Below are 25,216 nucleotides of genomic sequence, written 5' to 3' on the forward strand. Positions count from 1 at the left end.
AGACTAGGGTCATAAGAACGGGTTTCACTCATCCAAGAAAATTGTTCTGATTATACTAATAACATTTTGATCAGCGTTTGATCAGACTCTGATCAGAGTGTGATCAGAGCATGATCCGATTTTCTTGGAGGTGGAGAAAAAAAGTTTCTCCTCCATCTCTAGATTGTCAGTCTGTGTGTGGTCCGATTTTTTTTTTCCTATGGAGTTGAAGGGGCAAATGCCATCTGATTCTCGGAGAAAAATCGTGCACTTGGTCTGAGGAGGAAATAAAACATGTGCGCAGCCCTATAGATTAACATGGGGAGGAGCGCTACCCATCAAAATGATGGACATCACTCGTCAGATTTTTACTGTTGTGTTGTCGAGTCCTTACAGTACCAGCAAACCTTTTGAAATAATAAATAAGAAATATTATGCACAAACATAATTTTTTTTTCTTGACTGAATTGGAAAACTGCAACGTAATAATTTTTTCAGCTTTTTTGCAAATTTGTTTTCCCCTTTAGAAAGCAATACGAAAGTTTAAAAATGCTGAAAAAATGCAACTATTGTTTTTACAGTGTTTTGGGGTGAATAAAACTGACTTTATTAAACATGTACTGTAGGCACCAAAAAATGCTGCAGAATAAAAGCAGCAAAGCCAACTTTTTGTAAGCAGCTTTTCTTTACTGTCAAGAGAGCAGGGTTTGCCTTTAAAAAAAAGAAAAAAAAAAAAAAAAAGCTGCAAAAACTCCTGTGAACATAGCCTTGAACTCACTAACTTTAGAGTTCCTATTAAAGGGGTTGCCTGGGACCTTAACACTGATGGCCCATCCTTGTGATAGGTCATCAATGTCTGATTTGTGAGGGTGAGACACCTGGCACTGGAGTCAGCGGAACTGCTCACTTACGGGTTGCACAGCTCTGTCGACCATATAGTGTCCGCGGCTGGGTACTGCACATCCATCCCCTATTCAAATCAATAGGGGATGTGCAGTACCCAGCTGCAGCCACTATAACATCAATGGAGCTGTGCAACTCCATGACTGAGCAGTTCTGACTGGCCGATACCAGGAACAGCTGATCGGTGGTGGTGCCGGGTGTTGCACTCCACCGATCAGACATTAATGAGCTATCCTAAGGATATATTTGTTAAAGTCACGGAACAACCCCTTTAATGTTGTGAGGTCAGGTCAGCTACCTCCTGGATAATCCTGGACACTTGCAAACATTTTTTGGAAGATGAGTTAGATATCTTGTAAATAATTTAGTTGTTTTAGATTTCTATTTTGACCTTTGTAGCCCATGAATTACAACCCGTCCCCCCACTCCACTTCCCCCAACTTCATGAATTGCTATTGCTGGGGCTAATGCTTCACCTAATTATATAGACCCTTAGGCTGTGGATAGATTGCATCGTAGTACCTTGCGGGTATCAATGTGACCCCATTCATCTGCTTTATGCTGCGATGTAGTGAGGACATAAAGCAATCTTTGACCGTGAAACCGGTGTCGTGGCCTAAGCCGACCTGTTGCTTCATTCTGTGACAGGGATAAAAGTCACATCGGGGATTAAAAAGTCTCTGGTCTGCTGATCGGAGAAGTTCCCCGATGTTGGTTGGATTTCAACTACACCTATCCATTGGATAAGTTGTAATTTGTTTTTACCAGACAACTCCTTAAAACTTTTGTATTGTAAACTCAAAACTTTTGGAATTCCATAAATGAACAATATGTCTTTTGGAATTATCTATAAGTAGTTAATTTTCTTTAACACCTCATCATTTTTCTAGAAGATCACCTCCTTGTGACCCATCCTTGATACTGTCTACATATTGAAAATATGACTTAAGGTTTTAATACATACCCACAATTCGAATATTGATTATTGCTGCATCCTCCATGTTTTCTATTTGTACGGTAAGGCCATATTTTCCAGAGTGTCCCCTTTCGGCTGACCTTATAAAGAGGATGGTGTCCACCTCAGAAGTTCTAACACTAACTTGCTTAGCATCCAGAGGTTGTCCTTCTTTGTTCCATGTCACTTTTGGTCTTGGTTTTCCCTTTTTTTTAGGATAGAAAAACTCAAATGAATAAAAGTACGGTAATTAAATGTTGCGATCAGATATGGAAAGAGGTTTCCATCATTTGGACAAGAGAAGACGATGATCTTATGTAGAGAACCAAGCATTTAAGGGGATTATCTCAACTTTAACATTATTATGTATGGGCTCAGTTTGGGGAACTAAAAATAATCTGTATAAGGCTAGGTTCACATTGCGTTAGGGCAATCCGTTTAGCGCTAGCGGATTGCGCTAACGCAATGTATTTGTAGGGGCCGCGTTTAGGGGTCGCGCTAACGTCCCCGCTCTCGCAGATTCCCAATCTGCGAGAGCAGGGAACGGACCTCGGGCGCGCTGCGGACGCTGCAAGCAGCGTCCGAGGCGCGTCACAAAAGATCGGCATATCGCTAGCGCGAGCCGAAATAGGCACGCGCTAGCGATGCGCTTCAGGCTGAAACAACATTGCTGTCAATGGGTGCGCTAACGGACCCATTGCACGGCGTTAATTGTGACATTTTCGCCGTGCAACGCTGTCCGTTAGCGACCACCCACTAACGCAATGTGAACCTAGCCTTAGGCTGGGGTCACACTTGCGAGTTCAATGCGAGAAACTCTCGTGAGTCTCTGGCATCAAGTCCCGACACTGCCGCCGTCACTCGGGACCAGCGCGTGCCACTGCATGTATTTCTATGCAGCTGAACGCTCCATTCCTGAGTGCTGGGACTTGACACGAAAGACTTGCATGAGTTTCTCGCATTGAACTCACAAGTGTGACTCCAGCCTTATGAAACAAATAGGAAAGTTTTTTGTTTTCACAATGGAAACTTGGGCAATTTTAGATTCATGAGCCACATTCTTCATTTGCTTTTTTTTAAAGTCACTTTCCTGTTTTTTTCCTATGGTATTAGTTGCCATTTTTTGCCAAATTGATCAAAATGGTGCATGCCATTCAAGAATTTGGTTCAAAATCGAAAATGGGATTTTTTTCTTGTCTTGAACTGTTTTTGCAATGTTTTGAGTCAAAAGTCGCAAAAATTGTGTATACTCAAAAATTCATCGGGGTGTGGGTGTACCAGAGTGAAGTTGGGCCAAGTTTTGTGACTCTTTAAAAAGTCGCAATTAATAAATCAAGCGAAAAAATGTAGAATCCCTAAACTCCATCCACAAAGCAAAGAAAAAAACTATCGAGCACGTTTAAGGTAGACTTGAAAAAAAACATAAATAGAATAGTGAATTGGTTGCAAATAAAAAAGGCACAGAGCACACAAAACTAGACAAAAAACTGGCGAAAAGACAATGATGAATCAGGTCATATTTCTTATCCCTCCATAAAGTGTTTCTAGCAGGCTCCTTATCATCAGAGGGAGGATTGCAATGACAGGTAACATCTCTATACACATCTACATCTGATCACACAAATGAGTCACAGCTGCCCTGGCTCCTTCTCCCTTCTCAAGCAACTTTGCACTTACTTATTTGTTGCTTCAATACAAAAAAATATGCTCAGTCAATCAAATGCTGCTAATGTACGTGTATTTCCTGAAATAACAGGAAGTTGGCATCTAAAATAGCCCCGGTGGCCGGTGTGAGAATTGCAAGATTTCTAATTTTGATTTTTCTCAAAAATTTTGATATGGAAAAAAAACATTGCTAATATTAAACAAAATAATAAAACATTTAACACAAAGCTTGACTCAAACAATAGGTCATTTTCTGATGACACATTAACTTTAAGCGTTTGCTCAGATTAGCGTATAAAAAAAATCGGTCCAATTTTCATCAAGGATGGTGGGGCGATTTTTTTTTTCTTACTTGTCATCCATGTGAAATCCATTTTTTGACTCATCAGCTATTAATCTTTTACATGACCATTTACATAATTGTAATGCATCTGTAAAAATCCGATGTTGCACTGATGGTCCATATGCAATGAAATTTTTTTCTTGCACAGTACCGATTTCGGAGTGTAATCGTAGGATGATGCAATTTTTTTCTCATGCCAAAAGTTTCCTATATTTATATATATGAATGCTTTATGCGCAAACACCATAACGATATATATTGTAAGTTTATTTATGTAAATAATAAAGCGATTTACCTGGAAGGGGATAAGCAGATTGACTTGCTCTCCTACTTTCTTAATAAAGGTTTGCCTGAGGTGTCTAGGCAAACGAATCTTTGGTTGTTCTGTAAAATGAAGACAATGAGGTTGTATGAAAATCCATACTGATGTTGTTGGACAAAAGTTATTAGCGTGATAAATGATTTTTTTTTTTGTGACTTACGCACAATCTCCCGGATAGTGACCGGCTGGGTCAGGATGGCTGGCTCACTTTTTCCTGCAATATTTACAGCAATTACTCGGAATTCAATCCTTTCTCCTGTAGGAAGTTCCTTCACTGTGTATCCACATCTTTCCACCAGTTTACTGTTGGCTTGGGTCCATTCAGTACCTGTAAATGGAAATGAATTGAAGGTTAATGCATGACATTAGTGTTATCACTCTAAGATCAGATCTCCATGAAGAGTTGTGGTCACGGGTTGGTGGCTGTAAATTCATGTATTTCTATAACTTCTTTTTTTACTGTTATGTGAGAGTGATGGTATCTCACCATTTTACCATTGCTGTCCTTTAGTGATGAGCTAACATGCTGGGATAAGGTGTTATCTGAGCATGGTCGTGTTATAACTGAGTGTCTTCATGCTCAAAAAATATGTTCTAGTCCCTGAGGCTGCATGTCTCGTGGCTGTTTAATAGCCGCAACACATGCAGGGATTGCTTGTTTGTTAGGCAATCCATGCATGTGTTGTGCCTGTCGAACAGCCACGGGGACTCAACCATATTATTCGAGCACACTGAAGACACTCGGGCACCACTCCACAGTCCACTCTCCACCTCCATGATCCATGACTGAAGTAACTCCCAGAAATAGCTGTCTTTGAGACATTTCAGGAAAGTTTGAAGGAGCCTGTGTGATTTGATGACTCTTCCAGTAGTCCGAGAGGTCACCTCTTAATCCTTTAGCCTCCCCAGAGAGTTGGCCAATATATGCTAATTGCAAGCAATATATATATTTTTTTTTCAAAACTAGAAGTTGCACTTAGGTGGCGTAATTTTCAGGATGGTTTGGCTCAGCAGAGAGTCAAAGGATTTACTTGAGTCCGTACCCTGGCGCGATAATGACAGCAGACGACAACTCCATTAGGAATCGATTTTGGAGAAACTCACTTGCTGCCAAGGCTGTATTTTTAATGGGTAGTTTTAAAAATTACCAGTTTGATTTTATTAATGATTTTTCCATTTAAAAGTTTATCAGGAAAATTTACTTTTCCTACATTGTTTAAGGGCGCAATAAGACGGACGTATAAATCGGACAGAGATGGGAACTCTATGCACAAGCTGGCTGGTGGCTCTCTCGACCAGAGTGTGGCAGCTCCATAGAAATACATGAAATTGTCCTACTCTGATCGGGAGAGCCGCCAGCCACTTTGTGCACTGCTTTTCAATCTCAGTCCGATTTAAGGTACCTTCACACGAAACGACATCGCTAGCGATCCGTGATGTTGCAGCGTCCTGGCTAGCGATATCGTTTCATTTGACACGCAGCAGCGATCAGGATCCTGCTGTGATGTCGCTGGTCGCTGAATAAAGTCCAGAACTTTATTTGGTCGTCCGATCGCTGTGTATCGTTGTGTTTGAAAGCAAAAGCAACGATACCAGCGATGTTTTACACTGGTAACCAGGGTAAACATCGGGTTACCAAGCGCAGGGCCGCGCTTAGTAACCCGATGTTTACCCTGGTTACCAGCGTAAAAGTAAAAAAAACAAACAGTACATGCTCACCTGCGCGTCCCCCAGCGTCTGCTTCCTGACACTTACTGAGCGCCGGCCCTAAAGTGAAAGTGAAAGCACAGCGGTGACGTCACCACTGTGCTGTTAGGGCCGGAGCTCAGTCAGTGTCAGGAAGCAGACGCTGGGGGACGCGCAAGTGAGCATGTACTGTTTGTTTTTTTTACTTTTACGCTGGTAACCAGGGTAAACATCGGGTTACTAAGCGCGGCCCTGCGCTTAGCAACCCGATGTTTACCCTGGTTACCCGGGGACCTCGGCATCGTTGGTCGCTGGAGAGCGGTCTGTGTGACAGCTCTCCAGCGATCAAACAGCGACGCTGCAGTGATCGGCATCGTTGTCGCTATCGCTGCAGCGTCGCTTCGTGTGAAGGTACCTTTATACGACCATCTAACTGCACCCTAATACAATGCAAGCCATAGTAAAACTTAAGAGGACCCTGTTATTAGATTTTTAGTGCTTACACAGTACTGTGTGTTATGATCCTGGTGGCAAGGATCGCAAACTGACCTGCTAAGTAACAGAAATCCTTAGGACAAGCTCTGGGGATGTGGGAGCTATACTGACCGCAACCCTAATTCTATCAATACACACTATAGGCAGCCGTGGAGCGTTACCTAAAATCCTAGACGCCTCGTCACAGCCTGAGAAACTAGCTACCCCTAGAGAGAAAGCAATCCTCACTTGCCTCAGAGAAATCACCCCAAAGTTTTTAGACAGCCCCCCCACAAATAATAACGGTGAGTTAAGGGGAAAACACAAACGTAGAAATGAAAACAGGTTTTTAGCAAATGAGGCCCACTAACACTAAATAGACAGAAGACAGCAAGAGATCTGTGCGGTCAGTATAAAATGCTATCAAAAATAATCCACGCAGAGATTACAAGAACCCCCACACCGACTCACGATGTGAGGGGCGCAACTCTGCACCCCAGAACTTCCAGCAAGCGAGAATATTACATATAAGCAAGCTGGACAGAACTCATCATATACAGAGAAACATTTTCAAGGAAATAATGAGCAAACATGAACTAGCAAGACTTAGCTTCTCAGGAGGAGACAGGTAACAAGGAAAGTCCAGAGAGATCAGAACCAGTACTGAATACAACGACAGCAGGCAAAAAGTGAAGGTCCAGGTGGAGTTAAATAGAGGCCAGACTAGCAGAAAACGAGGCAGCTGGATTCCAGCTACAGACCCGCAGTAAGCACTAAAGGCCACCAGAGGGAGCCCAAGAACAGAACTCACACAATACCACTCATGACCACAGGAGGGAGCCCGAGAACGGAATTCACAACAACTGTGCAAAAGTTTTCGGTAGTTGTGGAAAAAATGCTGAAAAGTACAAATGTTTTTTAAAAATATAACTGTTACTAGTTTATTTTTTATAAAAAAAAACAAAATGCAGAGTAAATGGAAAAAAAAGAGAAAACTAAATAAAATCAATATTTGATGTGATCTGTCTTTGCCTTCAAAACAGCATAAAAGCATCAATTCTTCTAGGTACTTTCACACAATTTTGTAAGGAAATTGACAGTGAGGTTGTTCCAAACATCTTGGAGAACTAACCACAGATCTTCTGTTCCCTTGTACACATCCATCTAGCTCATCCTGCAATCCCACACAGACTCCATAATGTTGAGATCAGAGATCTGTGGGACCATATCATCACTTCCAGGACTCCTTGTTCTCCTGAAGATAGTTCTTAGGGAGAACCTGTCATCGGGATTTTAAACCCCAAGCTAATGGCATGTAAGTAAAGGTGCTTTAATGCTGATTCAATCCTAACCCTTCTTCTGAAAATCTATTTACCTGTTTTAGAAAAAATCATAGCTGAAATTGTATGCTAATGAGTTACAAGTCCAGTGGGCGGGCGCTGCACTTACAGCTTTCCTGCTCGTCTCCCTAATCCTCAACTGCCTTCTGCCTCCTGTTACTGACTGACAGGTCACTCATCTCCTCTCATTCACAGTCTATAATGATTATTCAATGTTCAAAGCTTTCCCTCCACGTCTTTATTTCTAAGCTGTGACGTCTACTCACTATCCAGATTCACTACAAAACATCTGCTGCATTCCCTGCCTATTCTTTTACATGGGCTATGATTGGCTAGGCTATACCATGTGACGTGAGAGTTGTAAGGCATTATGAGGAAGCCCGCATAGTCATGTGAGCCTTCTGATGACATCTTCTGAAATGGATGAAATAAAATCATTTTGGTGGTTGGTGTGAACAAAATCGCCAGTTATTCAAATTTGCATCATCTTAGCAATTCATTAGTGACTCACCTCCCTCTTTGCGGTACTCAACCACGTACCCATCGATTCCGCCAGCCCCAATACGATCTGGTGCTCTCCACTTCAGAGTGCAGGTCGTGTCTGTGACATCCTCAACTACCAAGTTTAGAGGTTCACTAGTTGGAGCTGAGAAAGATTATATATTGTCAGTCCGAAAATTGCCCCATGGCAAGACCTAAAAGTCCTCCTATCTAATATGTCTAAAACAACCATTGACATCATTACTTATATTGGAAATTAGAAATAATAAATCTTAGATTGAAACATTGGATCAGTAATAAACCATCCATGAGAGGATACAGTTTTCTACGGTCTTTAAAAATGAGTTTCATTGAGTTTTTGGTAATAAGTCAATAGTTTATCATTTTTGCGTTTTTTTTGAGTAAAGAATACTGCTTAAATTTTCTGTTTGATAATATGAACTGGTTATTTGAAAATCTATAGGACTCATCAAAGTTGTCTTCAGAGCAACCAATCACAGCACAGCTTTCATTTTACCATAGGCGTTTAACACCTTCATGACCTTGGGATTTTTGCGTTTTCATTTTTTGCTCCCCTTCTTCCCAGAGCCATAACTTTTTATTTTTCTGTCAATATGGTCATGTGAGGGCTTGTTTTTTTCAGAGCGAGTTGTACTTTTGAATGACACCATTGATTTTACCATATATCATATCATGTACTGGAAAATGGGAAAAAAATCCAAGTGCAGTGAAATTGCCAAAATGTGCAATTCCTGAATAGTTTTTTGTGTATTTTTAATTACCATTTTCACTAAATGCTATATCTAACCTGCCATTATGGTTCTCCGGGTTATTACTAGTTTGCAGATACCAAACATGTCTAGGTTCTTTTTTATTTAAGTGCTGAAAAAAAAAAGCTTTGTGACAAAAAAAAGGCTCCATTTCCTAGACCCTTAACATCTCCATTTTTCGGGACCTGGGGCCAGTTGAGGGCTTATTTTTTGCACTCTGAGCTGACATTTTCATTGATATCATCTTGGGGTACATGCAATTGCATGTGCAAATGCGTTATTGCATTTTATTGCAATGTTGCAGTGACCAAAAACACGCAACTACTGTATAACTATGACTTTTTGATTTTTTTCTGGTTACGCCGTTTGCCGATCGGATTCATTGTTTTTATATTTTGATAGTTCGGGCATTTCTGAAAGCAGCAATACCAAATATGTGTATTTTTTATTTTTTATTGTTTTATTTTGAATGGGGCAAAAGGTGGGGCTGATTTGAACTTTTATATTTTTTTATATTTTTTAAAACTTTTTTTCCACTTTTTAATTGCGTCAATAGTCTCTATAGGAGACTTGAAGCTGCGATCTTCTGATTGCTTGTGCTACATATCGCAGGGCTTCAGTTCAGGGCTTTCTTCAGACAGTGCACTGTTACAGAGAACGGATGATTGTTCTTCACTATATAACTTGGAACAGCCCATAGAATCAATAATAGAGTGCTGATCGACTTGATATATTGTCAATCATCAATCTTGTTGAAATATGATTTGACTTGTGGTATGCCCCCAAAATCTAGGTTCTTCTGAATTTAATAAATGTGTTCCCTCCAACATTAATGTACATCTTGTACACAATTATACATGTGAACTTGGAAAGTTTTCCAAGTTTTCTACGACCCATAGAGACACTTACCAATCGGCATAAATGGTTTGGACGTGTTGGCCTGCTGAGATATACCAATGGCGTTTACAGCAAATACTCTTATTTCATACATGATGCCTTCAATCATCTTAACAGATTGATATGAAGTATCTGTGTAGACTTCAAAGTTCATCTTCATCCACCTCTGACTGCCTTTCTTTTTTCTTTCAATGAGGTATCCTAAAAAAAAGCCAAAAGTCAAATGAATACAAGTTGTTCTTCAGCAAAAATAATATAACATTATAGACATGGAAAATATTTAATGTAACTTTTTTTTTTTTTTTTTTACAACATTTTGCTTACCCGTTACCTCCTTTCCGCCATCATACAATGGGGGGTCCCATACAACGCTAGCCCAGTCCTCTCCAACACTGGTGATACGAACGTTCTCTGGAGGATCGGGCACATCTTAAATATAAAAATAATTGATTTATCAAAGCAGGACATAAAAAAAAAATCACAGCCATTGGAAATAATAAAATGTAAAATGTAAAGTTCAGTTTACCCACTACTTTGACGATCAAGGTGGCCTTGTCCTCTCCAACAGGGTTGGTCACCACAATGTTATATGTGCCTTCATCAGACCTTTCAGCCCCTTCAATAACAAAGCTGCTTAGCTCTGTCCTAAGCTCAATGTGCACCCGTCCATCAGTGTCTTTAAACTCCTGTTATAAAACAAGTCAGGAAAAAAATTGCATTTGTCATTATTTCTCACAGTCTACTGAAAAATGTAATACCTTTGTGAGACATTGCTTTATTTTTCTTGCGCTGATCATGAGTTAGTCTTTATTACACTCCAGAGCTGCATTTGCAATTCTGCAAGCTTGAGAGGTCATAAGGCTTAAGCTTTATACCAAGACTTCCCTGGGAAACATACCCTTTATATACAGTATATAGCAGGTATATAGTTATAGGTGTAGTTTGCACTAAAAATGTCTGGTTTTGACATAGATAAATAAGTGTATAATTAAGACCATGCCTTGACAGTTTTAAATATTTTTGTGTATGGATTAAAGTTTCTCAATTTGTGACTTTTTGACAGTTTGTGTCCAAAACTTCCATTAACTCCTTTCCTACATAGGATGTACTGCTACGTCCCATATATCTTGGGTGTGAGTGCATGGAGTAAGATCAGGAGCTGAACTCTCGTGATATCAGGCTGCTGCCGGATGTATTATACAGCTGTAGAAGTGGTGGGGGCTGATGGATTGCTCCCTGACACTCCAAGGGTTAAATGCATTTAAAGTTCATGTATGTTATGAAACCATGATACCCACTGGGGCAGCAGTTAACTGAAACAGTGTTCACTGTAATGGCCGGCCCAGTTTGGGGGAGGAACAGAGTTGGTAGCAAGTCCAGGAAGTGACAGGGCCATTCAGTGTGTGGAAAGCAGTGTGTGAAGCAGAAGGTCTAGGTCAAGGGCTGCTAGGGACAGCATGGGCCAATACTTGGGGCAGTGGATTGCCAAAAATAATCTTCCTTGTGATTCCGTGAAAAATGGCCTGGGCCAACCTCAAGATGGATGTCGGGGCACACTCAGCCTGTGAAGAAACAGGGAACAATGGACTCTGACTACATGGATATTGCAATCTGAATATACTGCCAGTGGTGCAGAAGATTCCCTAGGGCTAGGAAAGCCAGTGAAAGGGACATTCTACCGATACCGAGAACCAGGGTTGAAGTTGTATCCGGTGCCTGTGGGAAAGATGACAACCCGTTGGGCCTTATCTCCTACTGCCTGTAAATACTGTACATACTGCTATTCAGCAAGTAAACGTTTGTTTTTTATGAACCTCCTGTCCCCTGGATTATTTGCTGCCCTGGTTCCAGAAGAGGGATTCCTGGCTCAGAAAAAGAAGAGGCCTGCAGCCCTAAAAAAAATGTGATGCCCCTCACACACAGCAGCACACCGAGGAGACTGGGACACGAGATGTCTGTAGGATGCCGAAGTGAGTAAGAGCAGAAGCTCGCCCATGACTACCTCGCTTGGGCATCTTACACAGCCACCAGATGCCTCTGATAGCCGCAAATGGAACTAGCTCAATCTCTGCATTAAAATGGTGCAATTATACTTTAGAATTGTTCTAAAATCTCTCTGCCCACAATCCAACGACATGATCATAAGGATCAGATGGTCTGCCACAATATTTAGAGGCCCCGTTTGCCACTATTTTGGTGCTCCTATGGAGTCCAGTCACAATCTGGACTTCAGAAGAGATCAATAGTATTATTACATAAAGCAATAGAGTATAATGCAGTATGTAGCACAAGCGATCAAGGGATTACAGGTTTAAGTCCCTAAACAAATTAAGGAAAAATGAATAAAAATGTTTTTTAAAAATATTTAAATAAATATGCAAGTATAAATCATGAACCTTTTCTAAATTAAAACAAAGAAATGTAAAAAATGAAAAATAAGGACATTTTATCCTGTGAATAAAAGTCTGATCTATCAAAATGGAAAGATATTAATTATTATTATTATTCATTATTTAACCATTACATTATATTCTGAAAAGAAAAAAAATGAAATGCTCAAATTACCCTTCTTTGGTCACTGCCCTGCCCCCAAAAAACACAATAAAAAGTGTATGTACACCCAAAATGTTGCCTATAAAGTATATCTCGGTGTGCAAAAAAGTAATCCTTCAAACAGCTCTATTGACAGAGGAATAACAAAGTTTGACGTCTCAGAAAAACTTTTCAAGTTTTTAATATTTTTTAACTAATAAAATATATAAAATAAACCTTATTAATACTATTATTGTTATCTTACTGACCTGGAAAATTATTTTAACAGGTAATTTTTACCGCACAATTAACACCGTATAACCGAACCCCAAAACACTGATCTTATATGGCTGAGTTGATGGAAAAATAAAAAACAGTTATGACTCTTGGAAGAATGGGATTAAAAAAGCACAAAAACACAGGGGCTGCATTGGATAGTAGAGGGCAGATTGATGGGATATGTTATTGCTGTCATATTTGGTAATGTCTGTGTTCAGTTCAGAGAACTCTGTACGGGGAACTACAACAGAGGATAAAGTGGAGGATCTATGGAGGATGTATTATTATTATTATTATTTATTGTTATAGCGCCATTTATTCCATGGCGCTTTACATGTGAGGAGGGGTACATAATAAAAACAAGTACAATAATCTTAAACAATACAAGTCATAACTGGTACAGGAGGAGTGAGGACCCTGCCCACGAAGGTTCACAATCTACAAGGGATGGGTGAGAATACAGTAGGTGAGGATAGAGCTGGTCATGCAGCGGTTTGGTCGATCGGTGGTTACTGCAGGTTGTAGGCTTGTCGGAAGAGGTGGGTCTTCAGGCTCTTTTTGAAGGTTTCGATGGTAGGCGAGAGTCTGATGTGTTGTGGTAGAGGGTTTTAGAGTAGAGGTGATACGCGAGAGAAATCTTGTATATGATTGTGTGAGGAGGAGATAAGAGGGGAGTAGAGAAGGAGATCTTGTGAGGATCGGAGGTTGCATGTAGGTAAGTACCGGGAGATGAGGTCACAGATGTATGGAGGAGACAGGTTGTGGATGGCTTTGTACGTCATGATTAGGGTTTTGTAGTGGAGTCTCTGGGCAATGGGGAGCCAGTGAAGAGATTGACAGAGGGGAGAGGCCGGGGAATAGCGGGGGGACAGGTGGATTAGTCGGGCAGCAGAGTTTAGAATAGATTGGAGGGGTGCGAGAGTGTTAGAGGGGAGGCCACAGAGCAGGAGGTTGCAGTAGTCAAGGCGAGAGATGATGAGGGCATGGACTAGGGTTTTTGCAGATTCTTGGTTGAGGAATGTACGGATTTGTGAAATATTTTTGAGTTTTGAGATGTATGGAGGATGGCCCTCCATCGGTGCACTTGTAGGCTCATTTACATGAAGATTCCCAGTTATTTTTCTCATTGATGGAGTTATGTGGCCAGAAATGTATATATGAGCTCGTCTTTTCCTACCCGACTAGCTACGCAATTTGTTTGGTGTTCCCTAAATGTCTTTACATTTCCAAAAAGGATACCTTATAGCCGTATTGGTCTTTGAAAATGTATGACTTGATTATTCTAATTTGCATTTTACACCTCTGATTGGTCATTTATGTTTCTTAGCTTTCGACTAGTATCCATTGTTTTTAGCTTGCCTTTTCTCCTTTGAACCATGAAACAGTTGGTGCAGGTTCTCCGGTAATCGGAACGTCAAAACGCAATTTGTTTCCAGCCACAACAATGATGGTGTTGACATGTTCACCACCGGAGCAATCAAGGTGGATTTTGGGTGGTTCTGGAGAAATATATTGCAAATTACATGTGTCTCTTCTCAACTTATACTCAGAAGACGTAATAGGTCGAGAGACCTTTCTTGGTGTCACTTACCTTGACGTGGGACGTATTCCACTTTGATCTCTGAAAAGAAACAATAAATATAATTATTCTATCATTTCATCAAAGTCGGGAGACGTGATCGCAATGGATTGTGTGTTGTACTTTAGTACATGGAATAAAATAAAGCAATGTACACAATGTGAGAAAAAAAATTACCTAGAGAATTACCCAAAGAGAGGTGCGTGAGACATTGATTCCCACTTGGTATGCATTGAAGTCAAATGTGATGCCCTATTAGACATGTATCTATTTGGATGGAGCTTTCCATCAATTAACCATGTATGAAGGTATCAGGATATAGTAAGGGCATTTTATATTATCATGGTTCGGTATGGCCTCCCAACCGCCACTGGACCTACTTATGTCTCTGATTTCATCCAGAGGCTCAAAGAAGGTTTTTCTGCCAGATTATTATGAAATCTGCTAATAAAAATGGCGCCATGTCCTTCGTTCGTAATGAGGTTTCCCAACCTAGAGACATTGCTTATAAACATGTCTGAAATATGGTGCCATACAAATGCACTCTATGTTGATGCGAAAAGTAGTAATATCCCTATAGGGGTATGTGAACGTTTCCCAGTGACTCACCAAGTGCATAAGTAGTCCCATGACAAAAAGTCACAAAGGGGCATTACTTAGCTTAACCACTCCCAAAATAGGCTTTTTGGAGTAGGGAATAAATGTGCCAAATTTGGGGGCCAGTGAAACAATCGCTCCTTTCTGGATCCCATTCTTGGAATAGTGGGGATCCCAGCAGTCAAACCCCAGCCGATTTTCAAATGATCATTTATCATTTTAGTAAGTGATAACTAGAACATTTTGGAAATAACCAAGAAAGACTGGATTCTCTTGATGCAGATGTAATACCCCAGGAAACCGGTTGTTACAATTGTGTTGGCTTCCATTCGGGGAGAGTGATGCCATGCCTGGAAGCGAGGAGGATCCCTTTAACAGGTGGTACATACACGCAACATGTTCTGATTCCAGGCTAGAAGGGGGATCTCAGAACCCAGTTTCATGAGACCTTCCCCAGATATATATTCTGGCTTAGAGGAGGCGTTGGGAAGTTGAGTTTTGGAGGGAGAGGAGAGAGGAAGCAGACAGAGAGAGTCTGGGAGAGAAAGGTTGGGGCCATGCAGCAACGTAGTGCTGCAGCTCCATTCCGGAGAGGAGAAGTAGACAGCGTTGCATCTGTAGAGCGTGCCAGAGGGAAGAAGCACAGGAGAATTAAGGATCTGGAAGGGAGCTGCGACTGAGCTCCTTCCACGCTGAGGCGCAGGGACCGGGCACCGGGAGCCCAAGGCTGTGTGGAAATGTATGTCCCATAGCAGAACAAGAGGGCAGAAGACTTTAGGTTGTCTGTCCGCACCCACACCCACAGGTACAGCAACATACAGAGCCCAGAGTCATCTGAGAGACCCCTGTAAAAAGGCTCACGTTGCCTACCATGCAGGTACTGTCTTAGGACAGGGAAAGAGAGGACCTTGTGTGGAGCCTTAGGCAGCAAGGGACTTGCCTTACAGAGTGAGAAGGAAAGCTTACAACCTCACCTGAAAGGGGGATCTATAATCGCTTCCAGGCCGACTGGACCTCACCAACACCTGTTACCGGTAGCCTGGACTGTGGCCCTGAATCACCAGTAAACAGGTAAAGAGACTGCAATCTTGTGTCCTCTGATTATTTCTGGCACCACACCATCTTTTCCAAATACACCGGGAGCCCTGGGGACCCAGCTTCACCTGTGGGAAGCCATACCATCCTTGCTGCAGTTTCATCACTCCCCAGTGGACCCCTTTAAGCAGCATCGGTCACCTGTGACCGAAAACCACAGGTGGCGTCACGAACATTCTTATTCCTAATAACCACTTTAAAGACCTTTCCTGTAACTTGGATGCCCAGGACCAGGAACCAGGTCGCTGCCACCGTGACTACCCCTTTAATGATGACCGGACCCGGTACCGAGTAACCCCCTAGGCAGCCCTGGAGGGGGCTCCACAGACCCTTGTGAAAATCTGCAACATAAGCTGCAGTTAATCTTCATGTAACAAGCAGATCAAATCTGCTGAAGATAATGTATGTCACCAATTCAAATGAATTTATGCCTTATCTGAGATTGGGTATATCCACATAGAAAAAGGTTTTTTAAATAAAATATTTCAAGATATCTATTAATTTACCCAGGAAATTAAGTTTAGCGGAAAGAGTCAAAGCGAACCCATCAGGAACAAAAGTGTAGTCAGCTTCATCTTCTGGCTTCACATCATCAATCACCAACTTGTGAATCCTGGAAAGATAAATGCAAGTGTCTTATAATCACATACATGATTTTAAGTAAGTTTCCCGTTTTATAGATAAGCTTGCAAATTTTAGTAAAATTGGTGTTTTAGTAAACATTTTGGGAAACATTTTTGCTTAACTATTACCGGCAGTCCCATAAAGAATGAGTGGAGGTGTGCATGCTCAACTTCAGCTCTATTCAGATGGGGCTCTGCACAGCACCATCTTGGGATCATTGGGAGTCCCAGTAGTTTAACCTCCAGCAATGAGTAAAATATCCCTTTTTGATTGATAGGGGATTACTTAAACATGTAGTAAAAGCCGGATATGTCTTTAGCTGTTCTCCACACCTGCTCATTAGATGAGTATCTTTTATTTTTATACACATAAGAAAATCACAAAAAAAGTTTAAAAATACCCCAAATATTATAACACAGAAGGTAAAAAAAAGTCCATTGAGGGCCATGATTTATTTAAGATAGGGCCATATGACATTTTTTGTCCAACGACAAATCTCCTACACATCACGCGAGCAAAACGTTTGTGCAACTTGCTGCCGGTCAACTATTTTGGAGCTGCAAGTTGGTTAAACGAAAAAAGTCACAATACAAAGTGACTCACTTTGATGTCTAGAGAGCCAAAGTTGACGTGTAACCTTCAATCAAGAAATCGACAGGTTTGCGTTGCGGTTGTGTTGGAAGCGGGATGCAACTTGACCCCATTGACAGAAATGCTAGGGCTAAATGGTGACATGTGATGCTCACTAGTAAGATCGCAGTGTCACATTGCAAATATTGATTGTCAAAGGAGTTTGTAACAAACTGCAACCGCAGTTTGACTGTGAAAATGAACCCTACACAGGTGGATTTTTGGTCATGGATCATAGTCACTCATAATTTTGACTTCATGGACTTCAATAAATTCGACATGTGATTGCAACTCTCATGCAACATCTCTGCCATTTCACTATCCAAACTTGTGAAAGGTCATATTCCAAACACCATTTACCTGCCCTTGTGAGTCATTGTGATGCGCTTGCTTGGTCTGATCTCTATGCCATTTTTATACCATTTACCGGTCACTTTCTCATCAGACACCTCACATTTAAAGACAGCTTGGTCTGTTGCCTTCACTGTTAGGTCAGCAATGTCTTGGATCACTTCAAGCTGTTTCTCTGGAATAAGAAATTCATTATTTGAGAATTTGGAAGAGAGTGGGAACATTATTGAATGCTAATAATACAACTATTGTTCTAGTATAGTCATGTCACCCATACCTTCAACTATAAGGTCAGCTTCACACTTTCCACCATTGGTCATTACTTGGTAACGTCCAGTATCTTCTTTGGTGGACTCATTAATAATCAAAATGTGTTTTTTCCCATCTTTCTTGAAACGATATTTGAATGTTTCCTCTCGAGTCAGCTCAACTCCATCTTTCATCCTTGGGAGAAAAAATGGAGAAATTGGGTTACTGGATATGGTCTTCTCATGATTGTTTTTTTGCTTCATGCAAAGTATTCCAATTAAGGTTCATGCACACTTCCATGCAAATCATTCCCACCTTGGACTGCAATGCACAGACTATGAAGCTGTCACTCTCAGATTGGTAGAGCCAGGACCAGTCCGTGAATTGCAGTCTGAGATCGGACTGATTTGCAGGAACTTCTGCATGAGCCCCTACACAATTGCCTCTTGCTATTGTGTAACACCCCAGGAAGCCGGTTGTTTACAGTGGTATTGCGTTCCTCACGGGGAGGGTGATGCCATGCCTGGAAGCGAGGAAGATCCCTTCAACAGGTAACATGTACACACAACACTGTTCTGACTCCAGGCCAGATGGGGGAGCTCTGATCCAGTTTGTGGGTGGCTTCCCTATATATTCAGGCTGGAGGAGGAGTTAGTTAGTCTGTCAGAGAGGAGTGAGGAGTGGAAAGCTGGGGCCGTGCAGACACGAGGTTCTGCAGCTCCTGGAAAGAGAAGAGACAGACAGCAGTCTGTAAGAGACTGTGAGGGGAGAAGAGGCAAAGGAGAAGAAAGATACTGGGAGTGGAGCTGCAAGAGGGCTCACTCTAGAATGAGCACAAGAAACTGGAAGCCGGAATTCCGAGGTTGTGGGGGTAACTGTATGCCCCACATCAGAAACCGGCGGGCAGGAGATTTCAAGTCGCCTGTCCACCATTACATCTGAAGGCACAGCAGCATATAGAGTCCGGAGTCGCCGCAAGTAGGGACACCTGTAAAAAGGCTCGAGTTGCCTGCCATACTGATATTGTCCTATTAATAGGACAGAGAGAAAGTGAGGACCTTGTGTGCAGCCTTAGGCAGCAAGGGTGCACACTACAGCGCAGTAAGGAAGTCTTCCAACCCCACCTGGCTAGGGGGATTCCGAATTGCTTCCAGGCTGGCCGGACCTCACCATCACCTGTGATCCGTACCCTAGACTGTGGCTGCATCATACCAGTAAAAGGTATAGAGACTGCAACCTTGTGTCCTCTAATTCTTTCTGGCACCACACCATCTACCATCTTTGCCAACTACACTGGGTGCCCTGGGGACTAAGTTCTACCTGTGGGAAACTATACCACCTCTGCTGCACTACCATCATCCCCAGAGGACCCCTTTAAGCAGTGTCGGCCATCCCTGGCCAAATGCCACAGATGGCGTCATGAACACTACTGCCATAGACTTTACTCCCATATACATTTCCCCTTTTATTGGATGTCTAGGACCACGGACCGGGTTACTGCAACCATGACACATCCATTTAAGAACTGGCTCGGTACCGAGTACCCCAAAGCCCCAGCAGGCGTTCCAACTTGGCATCATGAACAGGATAAAGAACCGCCGCTAAGCGGAGTGCTGTGCGCCTAATGCCTGCTTCTGAACTGTTTGTGAACTGTGTGGGATGCTGCATGCTGTGTGGTACATTGGAACTCTGAGAGCGGCCATTATAGAGGCACATGTGGAGTTAATCATATGCAGAGTGTCCTATCATGGGCGGAGCCTCGGAAACGGCACCAAAATAGACCCCTCCCTCTTGCATGGACTGTGGATTGCTCAGATTGTGTGGAGAAATTGCTACCTTCCCCTACATTAGAATGTGAGAGTCCCTCTATGCATAGACTGCATTACTATGGTGACACGGGTCCACCCCTCTGCACTGAGGAATCTGTGTGCTGTGTGCTTTCAGGAGGTGAGGGGCCCCTGTAAGGAGCAGTGTGTTGTGTGATCCATCCATCCAAGTGTCTTCAGCAGACTGCCAGCTCCTGTGCATGCAATATAAGTGTGAGAAGCTGTGAAACTGAAACAAGAGTGCAGTGCTGTGCAAGGGGCAACAACCTGCAAACTTCGGTAACAAAGCACCAGGCCTGGGTGAGGTTAACTGGGGGGTGGGAATATGTCCAACCCAGGTGGAGATCCAGTGGTGGCCGCAGTTGCAGCCCCCATAATACCGCCAGATCGCGCGGTGGCCACAGCCCCTATAAACCAGCCGGATCCAGCTGCAGCTACAGCTTGCATAATGCCGCTGTCCATGCTGTACATATCGGGAGCCGCCTGGTTACCGCAGTATTCAGGGGAGTCACACTTTGTGACTTTAGGGAGATGGATTGTAGGACAATTTTGACACTCGCACTGCAGCAGAAATAAAAATTAGACCCTTTGGATGTAAACAAAGGGTGCAGGACAGTATATAGGACTATGCCCTTAATCTCCAGGAGGCACTGCGGGCCATTAAGCAGATTGACACTAACAGTGTGCAAGATGGGAACAGATTATTAAAGGAGCAGTTTATTGAGGGATTCCTGTCCAGCACCCACAGGACACAGTTGAGCATCCTGGCCCTGCAAAACCCTGACTTGGAGTTTGCACACTTTAAAGATAGGGCCATCCGGGTGCTGCATGAACCAAATTCCAGCTTTTTTACTTTTTGTATTTTTCTTTTATAGTTATGCAATGTTCAAGAAAGGCACCTCTCATAAAGGGGAGATGAGGCTATGTTACTTGTTACCAGTTGTAATGCATATTTCAAAATGTTTGCATATCTAACCCCTTTACTGTTTGTTTATTTTCCCAGTCCGGGAGTACTGGATTTAATGGGGGGGGGGAGTGTAACACCCCAGGAAGCCGGTTGTTACAGTGGTATTGCCTTCCTCACAGGGAGAGTGATGCCATGCCTGGAAGTGAGGAAGATCCCTTTAACAGGTAACATGTACACACAACACTGTTCTGACTCCAGGCCAGAAGGGGGAGCTCTGATCCAGTTTGTGGGTGGCTTCACTGTATATTCAGGCTGGAGGAGGAGTTAGTCTGTCAGAGAGGAGTTAGGAGTGGAAAGCTGGGGCCATGCAGACACGAGGTTCTGCAGCTCCTGGAAAGAGAAGCGAGAGACAGAGCAGTCTGTGAGAGACTGTGAGGGGAGAAGAGGCAAAGGAGAGGAAAGATACTGGGAGTGGAGCTGCAAGAGGGCTCACTCCAGAATGAGCACAAGAAACTGGAAGCCGGAATTCCGAGGTTGTGGGGGTAACTGTGTGCCCCACAGCAGAAACCGGCGGGCATGAGATTTTAAGTCGCCTGTCCACCATTACATCCGAAGGCACAGCAGCATGTAGAGCCCGGAGTCGCCGCAAGTAGGGAGACCTTTAAAAAGGCTTGAGTCACCTGCCATACAGATATTGTCCTATTAATAGGACAGAGAGAAAGTGAGGACCTTGTATATGAAGCCTTAGGCAGCAAGGGTGCACACTACAGTGCAGTAAGGAAGGCTTCCATCCCCACCTGGCTAGGGGGATTCCTGTGATCCGTACCCTGGACTGTGGCTGCATACTACCAGTAAAATGTAAAGAGACTGCAACCTTGTGTCCTTTAATTCTTTCTGGCACTACACCATCTACCATCTTTGCACTACTACACTGGGAGCCCTGGGAACTAAGTTCTACCTGTGGGGAACTATACCACCTCTGCTGCAATACCATCATCCCCGGAGGACCCTGTTAAGCAGCGTCGGCCATCCCTGGCTGAATACCACAGGTGGCATTACGAACAATACTACCATAGACTTTACTCCCATATGCTTTTGCACTTTTATTGGACGCCAAGGGCCACAGACGGGGTCACTGCCACCGTGATGCATCCCTTTAAGAACCGGCCCGGTACCGGCCCGGCCCTTGTGGGTGCTCCAATTTCATGGCTTACAAATTCAACATATCCATAGAGGTCAGGTGTCCTTTACCGAATTTTACTTGACTCTTGTCATAGCAGTTAAATTTAATAAATAGAAGACGTACCACATGACTACAGCACCTTCTTCTGATACCTCTACTTCCAGTTCAACTTTATCTCCCACAAACACTTGCTGGTCTTCAAGCGGTTTCACAATTAAGACAGGAGGTTCTAAATATAAAATTTGTATTTAAATATACGATATATAAAGCTAAACTTTTCGACTCTGTTCTGTAGACTAGGACAGAGTGAACAGAGTCATCTCACTGTTATTAAAAAACAAGGGATACTTGATTACATTTAATGTAGCAGGTCTTAATCAAATAATATTCTTTAAACGGATACATGTTCTGAGGGATCTATAATTCACCACTTTCTAGATTCTGTATTAATATTCTTTGATGCATTACTGATGATTAAATGCCATTTCTTGCAGTTGACATTAAGCACAGACGCAGTGTGATAGTGACTGTACAGACGATGTAGAACGCCAATTGTGTCTTCTAAATGGCCACAATAACCACAATATTTCAAAATATATAACAGTTTTTCTCTTAATTTTCTGCACCCTAAAATCTGATTTAATTTAATTGAATGAAAAATGTGGATTAGGAAGAGAGTTTTTACTAATAGGCAGAATATGACTTAGACTTTTTTTCGTAGTTTGTAATAGAAGCTGATCACTGATATATATCCTGGAGTAATTAGTAACGTCTTGCTTCTCTACAGACTTACTCAATTTTTAAATGGATTTTTTTGGTACATATCAGTGACCTACAAAAAAAAGTTTGGTCTTCATAAAGACACAGATATGTATGTAAACGATTATAGATATAGACATGTACCATTTGATATGCGTTACAAAATAAGGTTAAAACTTTAGTTTTCTTACCTTTGACAAAAAGCTCTGTAGTACTTTTCTCATCCCCAATAAGACATTCATATTGGGCATCATCTGCCAGGGTACATTTGTTGATGGTCATAATCCTCTTTAGTCCGACATTCTCAAATACAAACCTAAAAACAGAGGAATTTAATTTATTTATTTGGTTAAATAATTGTATCTGTATTTAGTGTATATGTATCTATCTATCTATCTATCTATCTATCTATCTATCTATCAGAAAGCAAGTGGGTAGTCAAAATCCAAGCCAAGGTCAGAAAATGGAACCATGATGAAACAACAGAAGCACAGAACAGAGCTATAGACCGGGTAAACTGAACTATTTACTGGCAGTGGAAGTGAGAGCTTCAGGGGCTTAAATAGCTGATAGACCAGGGCTCTCAGGAAGGAATGATCGAAACCAGACCAAAATTAAAAGCACAGCTCCCTGATTAAATGGCACCTAAATTCCCAGGAAAGAAAAGTAGGATTGTCGCTACCAAGCAAAAAAGGTGTGCTGCTGCCCAGCAACCAAAGCAGAGGCAGAAAGAGCATAAATCGGCACAGATGTGACAATTAGCTTAGTAGTTACTGACAAAGAGAATGCGTACAATGGTGTGCTGATTGAGAAAATGACTAGCATATATGTTCAGCTAAGAAAAACTCATAAATCCCTGACCAAACTCTAAGGCATTACTCAGACATCAGTGTTTTTGATCTGTATTTCATCAGTATTTGTGTGTCAAAACCTGGGGTGCGTCCAAAATGCAGCACGGGTGTCTGTCTTTCAGGTACAGTTTTTCTCCATGCCTAGTTTTGGCACACAAACACTGATGCACAATTGCACCATTTTTGCATCCATTAAGTAAAAATAGGTTATTTGCATTTTTTTTCCCAAAAATTTGAAAATTCACCAAAAACTTATAGTAAGATTATAGCCTTACAAGACTTTTATTGCACTGCACACAGAGCATAAAAATGTGCACAAGATGCTGGCCCCTGATACAAGACATCTATAGTTGATGTGTTTGTCAAAGCACAAGACTTGCATGACACTGATCTTAGCTGAAGGAAGGAGGTATGTCGTACTGGCAGTGAGAACAGGGATTGACTGTCACTTACTTGGCACCAGGTTTAATCTCTTGGCCATTTTTGAACCATTTAATTTGAACATCAGGGTTTGCAACCTCCACTATCATTTTAATCTTCTGGCCCTTGTCTACCGAATAACATGGCTCCAGTTTCTTAGTAAATGCTACAAAAAAAAAAAAAGACAAAAAACATGAAAGTATTAAAATGGGATTTCATATTAAAAACATTATTTTTACAATCTTAGCAGCTAAAGGTTATATGTATAACATTAAATATTTTTTAAGTATTAAATATATTTTTTTAATTTTTATTTATTTTTTAATTCCCCTTTAAGTTTATTTTTGCCTGCTGGTGGTCACTTGTGGCCACTGCAGGAGAAATGTGCTATTATTATTATTATTTATTATTATAGCGCCATTTATTCCATGGCGCTTTACATGTGAGGAGGGGTATACATAATAAAAACAAGTACAATAATGTTAATCAATACAAGTCATGACTGGTACAGGAGGAGCGAAGACCCTGCCCGCGAGGGCTAACAATCTACAAGGGATGGGTGAGGATACAGTAGATGAGGATAGAGCTGGTCGTGCAGGGGTTTGGTTGATCGGTGGTTACTGCAGGTTGTAGGCTTACCGGAAGAGGTAGGTCTTCAGGTTCTTTTTGAATATTACATATTGCCATTGAAAAAAAACAGTGATGTAGCTCCCCCTTTTTGTCTAGGTTGTGCCGAGACATAGATGTTGGGTGATGTCCACCCTGGCATATGGGAATGTTTTAACAACATGTGTTCTGGATCATTTTTTTTGGTTTTGTTTTTATATTTTGTACTGTGTACAGAGGACATGGCTCCACCTTTTTTGTGCTGTGCATCTTGTCTAGTTTGTGCTGAAACATGGATGTTGGGTGGTGTCCACTCAGGCATTTGGTTATGGGTTAACAACATGTGTTCCTGATCGTTTCCTCGGTTTTGTTTTTATTTTTTGTACTGTGTACAGAGGACGTGGCTCCCTAGTTTGGTGCTGTGCATCTAGTCTAGGTTGTGCCGAGACATGGATGTTGGGTAGTGTCCACCCTGGCATATGGTTTTAGGTTAACAACTTTTGTTCTGGATTAGTTCTCTGTTTTTATTTTTATAAAATATTTTTATTTTTTGTACTGTGTATAGAGGACGTGGCTCCCCCTTTTTGTGCTGTGCATCTTGTCTAGGTTGTGCTGAGACATGGATGTTTGGTGGTGTCTACCCTGGCATATGGTTATGGGTTCACAACATGTGTTCCGGATCATTTCTTTGGTTTTGTTTTTTTTGTACTGTGTACAGAGGACGAGTCTCCCCCATTTTGTGGTGTGCTTCTTGTCTATGTAGCTTTCCAGGGTTAGGTTTAGTGATGAGCGAGTATACTCATTGCTCGGGTGGTCTCCGAGTATTTGTGACTGCTCGAAAATTTAGTTTTTGTTGACTCAGCTCCATGATTTATGGCTGCTAGCCAGCCTGA

At 41.9% G+C, this 25,216-nt stretch overlaps 1 protein-coding gene across 4 annotated transcripts in view; it reads right to left on the minus strand.

Moving 5' to 3' along the window:
* MYBPC2 (myosin binding protein C2) overlaps positions 1 to 25,216 on the minus strand; it is a 137,983-nt gene that overhangs the window by 26,628 nt on the left and 86,139 nt on the right. For all 4 annotated transcript variants that reach the window (XM_077259631.1, XM_077259630.1, XM_077259628.1 and 1 more), the window contains 15 exons: positions 23,751 to 23,883; positions 22,638 to 22,762; positions 21,811 to 21,916; positions 17,800 to 17,966; positions 17,532 to 17,697; positions 16,424 to 16,530; positions 14,238 to 14,267; positions 14,006 to 14,145; positions 10,362 to 10,521; positions 10,160 to 10,264; positions 9,848 to 10,036; positions 8,179 to 8,313; positions 4,328 to 4,495; positions 4,141 to 4,229; positions 1,847 to 2,042 (listed from right to left, as the gene is read on the minus strand). In XM_077259631.1, coding sequence (XP_077115746.1) covers positions 1,847 to 2,042; positions 4,141 to 4,229; positions 4,328 to 4,495; positions 8,179 to 8,313; positions 9,848 to 10,036; positions 10,160 to 10,264; positions 10,362 to 10,521; positions 14,006 to 14,145; positions 14,238 to 14,267; positions 16,424 to 16,530; positions 17,532 to 17,697; positions 17,800 to 17,966; positions 21,811 to 21,916; positions 22,638 to 22,762; positions 23,751 to 23,883 — 2,016 coding nt within the window. The remainder of the gene's footprint in view (positions 1 to 1,846; positions 2,043 to 4,140; positions 4,230 to 4,327; positions 4,496 to 8,178; positions 8,314 to 9,847; positions 10,037 to 10,159; positions 10,265 to 10,361; positions 10,522 to 14,005; positions 14,146 to 14,237; positions 14,268 to 16,423; positions 16,531 to 17,531; positions 17,698 to 17,799; positions 17,967 to 21,810; positions 21,917 to 22,637; positions 22,763 to 23,750; positions 23,884 to 25,216) is intronic.

Source organism: Ranitomeya variabilis, chromosome 4 (assembly GCF_051348905.1).
Source record: "Ranitomeya variabilis isolate aRanVar5 chromosome 4, aRanVar5.hap1, whole genome shotgun sequence".
Taxonomy (NCBI): domain Eukaryota; kingdom Metazoa; phylum Chordata; class Amphibia; order Anura; family Dendrobatidae; genus Ranitomeya; species Ranitomeya variabilis.